The sequence below is a fragment of the Ochotona curzoniae genome, unplaced genomic scaffold, assembly GCF_017591425.1.
Source record: "Ochotona curzoniae isolate NIBS_2020 unplaced genomic scaffold, NIBS_Ocur_1.0 contig_2210, whole genome shotgun sequence".
Taxonomy (NCBI): domain Eukaryota; kingdom Metazoa; phylum Chordata; class Mammalia; order Lagomorpha; family Ochotonidae; genus Ochotona; species Ochotona curzoniae.
This window is the reverse complement of record NW_024465369.1, coordinates 28,636,441-28,648,450: the sequence shown is the minus strand read 5'-3', so window position 1 is coordinate 28,648,450 and position 12,010 is coordinate 28,636,441. Positions and strand designations below refer to the sequence as shown.

Genomic DNA, 12,010 nt, shown 5'->3' with positions numbered 1-12,010 from the left:
CTGGTCCCTATTTTCGATTACTGATTAACGCTAATGAAGTAAGAATTTATCTTGTCCTGTAATTTATTAGATTTTGTCCTTAAGGCTCTAGATAATTGTCATTTTTTCCTTAGGGTACAACAAATCAAATATATAAAAAAAGACGTTCCAGTTCTTATTTCCTTTCAGAAGATATGCTGAATGATCCTCATCTTAGACAAAGAGCTATGAGTAGAGCAAGCATACTGACAAATACTGTAGAAGGTATGTTTGGTATTCTTTTTGTTGTATTTCTTTTTTTAAAAGATTGTATTGTATTTCTTTGAAAGCCAGAGAGAGAAAGAGAAAAAGATGAAGAGCAAGACAGAGAGAGAGAAAGAACTGGTGCCCAGGTGTGTCAGCTTCACAGTTTTTATCCGATACACTGCAATGCTGGCCCCATCATACATATACTTAAAGTTGACTTTTATCCTGGCCAACCAAGAATATGTAGATGAAGTTCTTAGGAATTATACAAAGAATATAAAACTACATTAAGCAATAATGATAACATATATATACTAATGGAATGCTTTATATATTCTTGAAAATGGGTAACATGAATTTTGAAAGATAAATGATGGTCATTGACACAGAAAAATAGGTTAATCCAGAAACATACAATTCTCTAACTATGTAATATTTTAATAATAGTTAAGTAGTAGTTTCTTTTAATAAGTCGAGCTTTTTAATAAGTCAGGGTGCTGATTTCTTAAAATGTGCTGGCTCCCATCTTATTGCAAACCTATACTATGTCTTACCTTATCTATAAACTAGCCACTGTGGGATAAACTTTTTATCCTACCGTAAGTTTGTATTGAGAAACAAATGGACAAATGGTGTGAAATATCTACTACATGAGTACTTCCACAATGCTTCCACAAATCCCAGCTCCTGCTTTTTTTGTCACTTGTGATAGAGAATAAGGTTTTTTCAAGATGAACAAATTGTCTATCGAGGCATTAAATGCCAAAGAAAAAATATATTTCTCCATTAAGGAAAGAGCAGTTCTGTTTACCATTACATTGGGTGCATTTTTTTCTCTTGAATCACTCTCACATACTTGCTTTCATTCATTTCACTGCCTTCTCCTCACTTAGTCCAGTTACATGATGTCTAATATTTGCTATATATTTATATATATATACACACACACACTATGCCTTTCACAGAGATAATCTTGTTAAATTTGTAAAATCCAAACCACCAGTATTGCTGTAGGTATTTAGTATAGACAGTGTAGGCTCTGCTTGTAATGAGTGCCATGTCTCATGCTAGAGTGCCCAGGTATGAGTCCTGGTTCTGCTCCTTACCTCAGCTTCCTGCTAATATTTGCCATGGGAGGTCAGAGAGTCATGACTGTCAAGTGCTTCAAACCCTACTGCCTATAGGAGAGATCTGAATCGAAATCCCAGCTCCTGCTTTTGGCCTGACTCATTCCCAGCCATTGAAGGTTTTGAGGGGAATGAATCAGCAGATGTAAAATCTCTCTTGGAGTCTGTCTTGGCCTTTCATATAAGTAAGTAAATCTTAGAAAATCCCCAAGCTTTAGTTTGAATATTAGAAGTTACTTGTGTTTAGGAATGAAATATACAATGAACTGCATTCTCTCTCTCATTTTAAAAAATATTTCTTTTGCTTTTTTCTTGCCAGAACTTGAAGAGTCTAGACAAAAATGTCCACCGTGGTGGTACAGATTTGCACATAAATTCTTGATCTGGAATTGCTCTCCATTTTGGATAAAATTCAAAAAGCTCATTTATATTATTGTAATGGATCCTTTTGTAGATCTTGCAATTACTATTTGCATTGTTTTGAACACATTATTTATGGCCATGGAGCATCATCCAATGACTGAAGAATTTAAAAATGTGCTCGTCGTGGGGAATTTGGTAAGATTCTATAGTCACTGTCATTCCACTTTTCAAGTCAGATGGATCTGCAGCTTGGTAATTATGTATATCTAGGAATTAGCAGAGTCAAGTTTCTTTTCACCTATAGTATTTCAAAATAACTTTGTGATCATGATGAAGTCTATAAATAACACTAGTGCTTTCCATAATATTTCTGTACTATGTCACCATCTTGGGAGTTATTGTGTGTCTGTTGGTTTCTTCCTACCAACCTATCCCTTGGGAGCAACATTTTGAAAATTTCACACTTTTTTGCACATAATATAATTACATTATAGAGTCCCTTTTTTTCAAGGCAGAAATTTTAAATTTTAAAGAGTGTTTTTTTGAAAGGCAGAATTATAGAAATGAAGTACACAGACAGAAACATCTTCCATCCACTGGTTCACTCACCAGAAGGATGCAAGGGGCAGAGCTGGGCTGAACTGAAGCTGGTCTGAAACTCTCATGTGGGTGCCAGGGCAGGAATTGGGCTATCCTCTGTTGATTTCCCAGGGAATTAGCAGGGACCTGGATTCCAAGTGGATCATCCTGGACTTGAACTGGTGCTCACAGGATGCTGATACTGCAGGCTGAGGCGCTGCAGGCTGAGGATCAGCCTGCTGCTCCACATGGGGCTAGCCTCTATAGCTTCCTTTTATTATCCCACACACTATGGGTATGTAATTTTGGCGTAACAGTGTTTGAATGCCTATGCCTTTGAGTTCCAAAAGATCTGGATTTGAATGCCAATCATGTGTTTTTACTAGTTATGTATCTGCCCAGAAGTTAAATATTTTTATTCTCTGCATTAGCATTTCGTTCTTTCTGTATATCTTTGGGGAGACAGAACCAGCTAGTTTCTACTTGTTAGTGGAAATTTGGTTCATTGAAAACAGTTTATTTTCTTTTTTTTTTTTTAAAGATTTATTTTTATTATTTTTTCATTGGAAAGGCGGATATACAGAGAGGAGAGACAGAGAGGAAGATCTTCCGTCCGATGATTCACTCCCCAAGTGAGCGCAACAGGCCGATACTATGCCGATCCGAAGCCAGGAGCCTCTTCCGGGTCTCCCACGCGGGTGCAGGGTCCCAAGGCTTTGGGCTGTCCTCGACTGCCTTCCCGGGCCACAGGCAGGGAGCTGGAAGGGAAGCAGGGCTGCCGGGATTAGAACCGGCGCCCATATGGGATCCCGGGCGTGCAAGGCGAGGACCTTTAACCACTTGCGCCACTGCGCCGGGCCCGAAAACAGTTTATTTTCACTGAGTTGACTGCATCATTATGAAATTCAAGATAATTTGACGTTTCTTATATATTACCACAGCCCCAAATTCAGTTTCTCCATTTGAATCTTCTTAAAGCTGCATTATTTTATAAGGCTGTTAGACAATCACAGACCAAACATCTTTGAATCTTCTCTGATTAGATTCTTTGAGTCGAAACATGCCTGAATGAGTCATAAACAAATCTTTAACGATTGCATTTTTGAGTCCTTTGATACCAGTGTCATGAATTAATGATGGTTTACAGTGCACTATTGTGTCAAAACTTTGAAAGTATAACTTTAGTTTCCACTATGCCAATTAAATGTGTTTTCTTCTTACCATAAATCTTTAAAGAGTGAGTCAACATGGACTTTATTGCTCTAAGTACTTAGGTCAGGAAAAAAGACTGGCTCAAAATTTCAGTATCAATCTGCTCCCCTTTTATCATCAAAATCTGTTGACTAATGTGATGTTTTTGCAAAGTGTGTTGTCAAAGGTTTTGCTTTTCAAAGATCTTAATATGCTTTTATAAAATCTTATCTGAAGATAACGAAAGCCAATATAATAGTTTTAAAGGGAATAGTGAAATCCTACCATATAGTATTAAATACGATTTTTTTATTTATTTAAATAACTATTAAAAAGTACTTATTTAATGAAGTATTAAATAAGATAACAATATTTGTGAATCAATTAGTGAATGTTAAATAGTCACTGATATTCTTATGTTTACTCTGTATCTTCAAGCAATAATTTGAAAGATTTTATATTTCTCATTTAGGTCTTCACTGGAATATTTGCAGCTGAAATGGTTTTAAAACTAATTGCCATGGACCCCTATGAGTATTTCCAAGTAGGCTGGAATATTTTTGACAGTCTTATTGTAACTTTAAGTTTAGTAGAACTTTTTCTAGCAAACGTGGAAGGACTATCAGTTCTGCGATCATTCAGATTGGTAAATATAAACTGCTCTTACCATTATTATTTGCTAATAAATGATGTTTATTTGATTTTGAATTATTATTGAAAATTTGGAGAGTTTTTAAACAAATGGAAGAGTGTTAATCCTATCTAGTAATATTAATTTCACTAATAGATGCATTAAACAGTCAAAACTGAATATATAGTTTAATTTTAAGGTCTTAAAGACAAGTTCAATTTTCATTTGAAGAATAACAAATACTTTCTCTACTTATTAAGGTGGTAATTTGTTTTACATTAGAAACTTTCACTTTACAGACTTTATTTGTGTGTGTGTGTGTGTGTGTTTTACATTACTTTATTTTTTTTAAATATGCCTACAGATATGCATTTAGCGATATAACTTTTAAACAAAGTAGGAAAAATAGTGGGGAATTATTTGAAGATTGAGTTTCATTTACATTCTTTATTATTAAGAATTATGACATAAATTTGAGTTATCAATTAAACTACAGTTTGTTAATAAATGAAACTTTCAAGTTATTTATTTTCTAATATAATCTTCAATTAACCTCATTTTTTTAGGTAGTAGATTAAAACTATGTTGCTCTGGATAGCTTGTATTACATTTTAAAGCTATTAATTATACTATAAAATCTATATGGATTTCTGCCAGTTAGAGGCACATTCTTCCTTCCATTTTTTATGCATTTACTGGCTAGCTGGAATTTACCTGTTATAGATTTAAATTATAGGTTCATAAGTTTATGGATTTGATAGAGATTAAATCATTGTTATCTTGACAACTTTTGTCTCTTACAAAAACACATAGAAGTGAATAGACTTTTGAAAGCATTTTATCCCCAACACACTGGGTTGCATCCAAATGTCTGAATGAAAAAAATTATAAAAGTATTAGGAAATAACATCAATGACAAATTATCAATCCTAGGGAAAAAATTTTAAAAAGTTCTAAAATTCTCTATGGAAGTCCTGACCTAAGATTACATACTTCTTTCAGAATATATATTGCAATTATATTGCGGAAGGTATGCAAATAAACCTGGGAGTATTAAGAAACAGATGCAAATGTAAACAGGTGAAATATAGAAATAATTCATTCTAGCCGAATAATAATGACAGTGTTATAAAACATACAGTCTGCTTTATATTTAGAACAAATGTCAAGAGAGCAGACATTGAAGAAGTTATTATAATGACTAACATTAAGCTTTATATTTTCTTTTAGCTCCGAGTCTTCAAGTTGGCAAAATCATGGCCAACGCTGAACATGCTGATAAAGATTATTGGTAACTCAGTTGGGGCTCTGGGTAACCTCACATTAGTGTTGGCCATCATCGTCTTCATTTTTGCTGTGGTCGGCATGCAGCTGTTTGGTAAAAGTTACAAGGAATGCGTCTGTAAGATCAATAAGGACTGTTCCCTCCCACGCTGGCACATGAATGATTTCTTTCATTCCTTCCTGATTGTTTTCCGTGTGTTATGCGGAGAGTGGATAGAGACCATGTGGGACTGTATGGAGGTCGCTGGCCAACCTATGTGTCTTATTGTGTACATGATGGTCATGGTGATTGGAAACTTAGTGGTATGTAATCAGCTGTCCGTTTACTTGAAATTATTATGTGATATGGACCATTAGAATCTAAGTGTTAATTAGTTCTATCATTATTAAGTGTTAAAGGGATTAGAAAACAAAATATTGTCTTGATTTCCCTGCCCAGATAACCTGTATTTACATCAGTTATAACCTTTCTGTTAGAAAGGCTTTGTAAAACTTTTGAGTATATTCTCTCATTTTGATAACTGCTATGATTCCATCATTTGATATTCTTGTTATATGGTTTAAACCTATGGTTTTTATGTCTCTTAATAATGACATTCAGATGATATCCTAGAATACAGTATAATGATTCACTTAACAGAAACAAAAACAAAGTTGTTTCGGACCATGGTTAGTGAAAGGACTAATCCAACAACCTTACAGTCACATATAAGAGCAGCATCTATAGGAAAGTTCATTAAATTGCCACCCATGGGCCAATGACAGTACAATGCTAGTTTTCAAATGACCCTGCAAAGTAACAATGATTTTTTTTTTTGGCCATTTTTGAATAGCTGATAAAAGACTGCACATTAAATGAAATTCAAATTTCATCATCCATGTAACATTTTCTTAGAATGTGGACATGTTAATTCATTTACATTTTATTCACAACTGCCTTTGCACTATGCTGGCAGAGATGAGTAGCTACCATAAAGATAGAATTCTATAAAGTTACAAATTTTTATTTCTGTTTCATAATAATGAGTTTTCCAACCACTGGGTAATACCTTCTCTTTGACATATTCACTTTCCTGTTGTTCTAATGAGGGTTTCTTGGCCTTTTTCTGTTTCTTTCTTCCCTATATTGGTTGGTGAAAACTATCAAGATTACAAGAAGGAAAAAAAAATTAAGACAAAGTGTTCCTTCTGTGAACCACTCAACCTCATATTTCACATTGACTTGCCTCATTTGGTAATTTTGTCATCAAAATTATGGGATATGGTGACAGCTTTATGTCTGGAAAAATATTTCTAATTTTTTTCCTTGCATCTCTCATATTAAAAGAGATTCATAGGTCAAAACAAAGATTCACATTATCAAATTTTATCTACAGGCGCAGTGCCAGATATCTACAGAATACAATTTACAATGCAAATTCTAGACCCCTGAAGTTCTAGACTATATAAACATACACAAATTGGATTATCATTTTGTAACTATTGGTAATCCTAAAGTTTTATATGGAAATAAGTAAGCAAAGTTTAACTTTATGTAGGCTTACATATCTCTTCTAACAGTTTCATATTTTTTCTTTTGGACCTTCTAAGTTTGTTTCTGAGTATCATTCATTTCTTGTGTGGCATTTATTTCTGATAAAGTGAGTATTTCTTTTTCAAGTATTTGCCTGAATAACTTTAGCAAAATAAATAATATCATAATTGTGTTGTTTAATTAGCAGGTAAAGGATAGTAAGTATAGGCCATAAAAGAAAATTTGACTAAAGGATTCCTACTATAGAAATGAATTTACTAATGACATAGTAGTGTTGGAGAGGGACTTATTTCTTCACCCATGGTGATTCCTTGCCAGTGTGGCTGAATGTCTGCTTCCAGCGTTCATAGGAGCTCAACATGAATAGAGTGGTAGTGGGTCAACCCTCTGCTGCTTCTCTCATATGTCTTTACCTGTGTATGAAAAGCTGTAGGGAATACCATGTAGAATTGTGTTGTGACCTGTATTTCAGAAGTGTGCTAATTTTTTTCACTTTCTGTCTTTTTATTTTTATATATCCCATCCCCACTCCAATATAGCTACTGAATCTATTTCTGGCTTTATTATTGAGCTCATTTAGTTCAGACAATCTGACAGCAATTGAAGAAGACCCTGATGCTAACAACCTCCAGATTGCAGTGACCAGAATTAAGAAGGGGATAAATTACGTGAAACAAACCCTTTGTGAACTTATTCTAAAAGCATTTTCCAAAAAGCCTGAGATTTCCAAAGAGATAAGACAAGCAGAAGAGCAAAATGGCAAGAAGGAAAATACTTCTAACCGTACAATTGCTGAAATGAGCAAAGATCATAATTTCTACAAGTCAAAAGATAAAGTCAGTGGTTTTGGAAGTAGTACAGAAAAATATTTAATGGAAGAAAGCGATTATCAGTCATTTATCCATAATCCCAGCCTCACAGTGACAGTACCGATTGCACCTGGAGAATCTGATTTGGAAAATATGAACACTGAAGAACTTAGCAGTGATTCAGAGAGTGAATACAGCAAAGAGGTAAGATTTTTTTATGCAAATTGTATTTAATATAAGCTTAAACACATAAAAATTTAGGTATCTGTTGGCAAAGTTATTTCTAATATCACATTTGTGAATAGTTCCCATGTGCAGTTTAGCTTCCTGCAGGTTTAACCTCATAATATTTTATTCTTAAAAACTGACTTAACCTAGGCTGTCTTTGGAAGCTGACTCCACCCATCATTCATTCCATATTTGGTACCAGTTGAAGTCATGCATCGCAGCTTTCTGTGGTATCAGTTGAATCTCTGTTACCTTAATCTTTGTATCCACCTATTCTTTTGCCTGTTCATTACAGGTGGAGTCCCACTTGGTCCTTTGGTCTCCATTTTTCATCTGCCTTGTACCCGGATGCTACTAATTTTTTGTACATTCAGTCTTAATTATGTCACTTTTGTTATATTCCTGTAAGTCTGCTGACTTATTTACTGCACATAAAGCCTTCACACTATGTCCCCAACTTCTTTAATCAGACTGCTAATGCTCATCCATGAAATCACTACCCCTACCAAACGCATTTCCTTTTAACTACATACTGTTTTTCTGTGTGATGTTGCTGGTAATTTCCTTCTGAAGTTAAAAAAAAAAATCCTGTGTGCATTCCTCAAGGCATAGCTTTCATGAGCTTCATCTGTGAAACTACTACTACTGTTTAAGTCTTAGTTGGATAAGCACTAAATGCATTAATACATTTGCATAAGATATTTTGAGCAATATCCAAAAGTGTTGAAAAATGTTAGGCATCTCACTGTCTTAACGTTTCCCCAAATAGATGTAAAGTTTTTGTGATTTTGAATACCACATAATACCCTGAGTCTTCTGAGCTTATCATTTTGTTTATTAGTTATTGTAATTTTTGGAGAAGATTATGATTTTCATCAAATTCTATTATACATTCTTTGAAAAGGAATTTTAAAGGTTTAAATCCTTCAGATCAGTTATAATCTACAAACTTCTAAGTGGATCAAGGTATACATGCAGCTTTTATTATAAAAGTGAAATTAAATAGTTATAAATATCACAAAGTATTTTATGATATCTTTTGAAGTTTCAATATAACATTTAAAATATGTTAATTTTTATATATTTAAGTCATGTTAAAAATTGCTCAATATATTTACCAATAGCTTCTGTCTGCTTAATCTTATTAAAAGATGGATTTCAATAATTTATAATATATTTGCAGAAATATGTTGAATAATCACGACCAATATATTCTTATCTATTGTATTTCCATGGTTCAAACACTAGAAATACAGGAGGTTAGAACTACCTCAGATTGTGTAGTAAAATAGATAACTCTTTTAAGTTTTTAAATTGTATTTCTATGAGAGGCAAATTCTCTCTGGAGGGGAGGGGTGCAGCAAATGGGGCAGAAAGCAGGTGTGAGAGAGACAATCTCTCCCATTTCCTGATTCTTTCACCAAATGCCTCTACCAGCTGAGGCTTAATGAAGCCAAACACAGTATTCCAGAATATTCCAGGTGGTTGGCAGGCACATCACCTGTTGCTTCCTGCTGTGCTTACCACAAGAACCTGAAATTGGGAGACAGCTAGGAGTTGAACACAGGATGTGAGCATCTCAAATAGGGACCTTAACCATTGTGCCAAATGCCCACCTTGGGCTGGCCTTTTAAAACACTTTGCACACTATTTTAGTTAGGAAGCCCTTAACATTAGTTTTTATTATAATCATTCAGTTCATCAACATTGTTATCATGATCTAAAAGTTAAAGTTATGGGGTTGGCATTGTGGCATAGTCCCAAAGCCACTCTGTGCATTTGACACCAGCATCCAAAATGGTCTGATTTGTGTCCCAGCTGTTCTATTCTCATCCAACTTTTCCTGCTAATGAAATGGGAAATTCAATAGAAATATTGCTCAAGTATTTGAGCTATTGTTACCCATGTGGTAAACCTGGAATGGAGTTTCTAGCTTCCATCTGGCCCAGGGCTGGTAGCTGTGGCCATTTATGGGGTGAGCCAACAGATGGAAGGTTCTCTATAACTCCGGATTTCAAAGCAAACAAATGAGTCTAGTCCAGGTTCTGGATGCCACTGGCTGAAAATTTACCCTTCTGTATAGACAGTTCCCTAACATATCCGTGTGCACTGTCTTAGGTACTCTTTCAAACCCAGATGATACAGATTGCACAGTTAAACTATGGCCAAGAATGAAATACCTATGCAGGATCTTTCTCTCCAGCTGCCTTAGGTTAAAAGGCTCATAACACTGCTTTTTTTCCTTTTTTTTTTTTTAAAAAAAATCTTGTTCAATTTTTATTTCTTTGAGAATCAAATGAAAACAGAGACATAAAGAGTGTTCCAGTCTATTAATTCATTGCCAAATACCCGCAACAGAGATGAGGAGGACCAAGCCAAGGGCCAAATTCAAGAACTTAATCCAGGTCTCCTGTGTGGTGACTGGGTTTATTCACTTGAGCCACTTATTCACTGAGATAAGCAGCTAGAAGTGGGACTCAAACCCAGCCACTCCAGTGTGAGATTTTACCCACTAAACCAAATGCCTGCCCACAAATGTTCTGTACTTGCCCAAAGTGTTTCTAACCCTATCATGATAACTTTCCCTGCTCTAACTCCCATAATTTTTCAGCTTTCGTCTGAACTTCCCGAGTCTTAGGTTACTTATTCTATTTTTTTTTTACATGCTTGAGAACCCTTTGATATTGTGGTTATTACATTTCTGATGAACTTTGATGAACCAGCAAGGCACATCCTGCTGACTCATCTACCTTAGAATCTGGTTAAGAAGATTCTGGAGTAGAGAAAGGGCCTCATACCCAGCTTTGATATTATTAACTCTGAACTGGAGCAATGTTCAGAAACCCCTCTGCAGAAAAATTTAGTTATACGTAAGCAGAATTATAATAAAAATTACAGGACTCAAGTAACTAGACAAATGCCCATTGAGCGTGCTCCCTGAGTAATTATTATAGCTACAGAATTGTGTGCTTGTCAATAAGTATTTGGTACAGTTCAAATTTCAGACATGTGGTGACAGCACTCAGTAGTTCAGTATTTTAGTGTGTGACCATGTTAAAGACACATTCAGGGAGCTTCTTGGAAAAGCCTGTTCAGGCCTCTGTGCTCTGAACTCTGCCTGCATCTGGAGGTGATCTCAAAATCCTGATTGTGTTCACAGTGATTGCTGTGATGCGAAATTAACCTATCGTGCTAGACTTAGAATCCTATTTGTAAACTTCCATTTTCTTTATACAGGGACTGGCAATAAATTTCCCACCTTTCCTATTTAAACATGCGTTTTGAATGAAGGGAAAGAACATCCGTCCAGCTTTCCTTTTCACAACTTCCACACCCACACCTGGAAAATAAACCCAAAAAGACAAAAACAAAAGACAACCTCTTTGGAGGATAAGTGTCCTGATTTCACAGTACACTATATGGAGAATTTCCAGTCTTCTCGTGTCAGTTCTTAGGTAAACAGTGTTTCTTCCACACAGTTAAATGCAGACTCCAGAAGTGAGCCCAACATATTGGAAAGAACATCTTATCAGAAAATGGTCAGATAAATCAAATGAAGGGTTCTGTGGAGGAACTTAAAGTGTTCTGAGGAAGAAGTTGGCAGAGAACATCAACACTTCAGTCTCACAATTAGGAAGCATCCCAACTTCTCCAGGTTTCCTCTGGGACATGAACTGACACCCAAATGGGATCCTGGGTGTGCAAGGTGAGGACTTTAGCTGCGAGGCTACTGCACCAGGCCCTAATGTTTCCTCTTAAAATCAGCCAGCTCCCGAGGCACAATGCAGTCTTTTAAGCACCTTGCAAGCCTGAGAAGATGCTACACTGATTTTTACCATTGACAACAAAGTGACTCCTCAACTATGGGCCTCAAAGCATCAGGCATGCTCATTTATCCAGTAAATACCTATTACAGCCTACCCTTTTAGGCTCATGTATTTGTTTGTGTATGCTAGAGAATACATAAAAAAAAATCTAGAACTATGTCCCCAGCCTTATGATAAGCACAGGGGTTTTCTCCCACTTGTTCATCATCGAA

At 35.4% G+C, this 12,010-nt stretch overlaps 1 protein-coding gene across 3 annotated transcripts in view; it reads left to right on the top strand.

The window, feature by feature from the left end:
- The window catches only part of SCN9A (sodium voltage-gated channel alpha subunit 9), a 70,618-nt gene that overhangs the window by 23,491 nt on the left and 35,117 nt on the right, over positions 1 to 12,010 (top strand). For all 3 annotated transcript variants that reach the window (XM_040972077.1, XM_040972076.1, XM_040972078.1), the window contains exons 12-16: positions 114 to 243; positions 1,672 to 1,910; positions 3,958 to 4,131; positions 5,347 to 5,703; positions 7,474 to 7,947. In XM_040972077.1, coding sequence (XP_040828011.1) covers positions 114 to 243; positions 1,672 to 1,910; positions 3,958 to 4,131; positions 5,347 to 5,703; positions 7,474 to 7,947 — 1,374 coding nt within the window. The remainder of the gene's footprint in view (positions 1 to 113; positions 244 to 1,671; positions 1,911 to 3,957; positions 4,132 to 5,346; positions 5,704 to 7,473; positions 7,948 to 12,010) is intronic.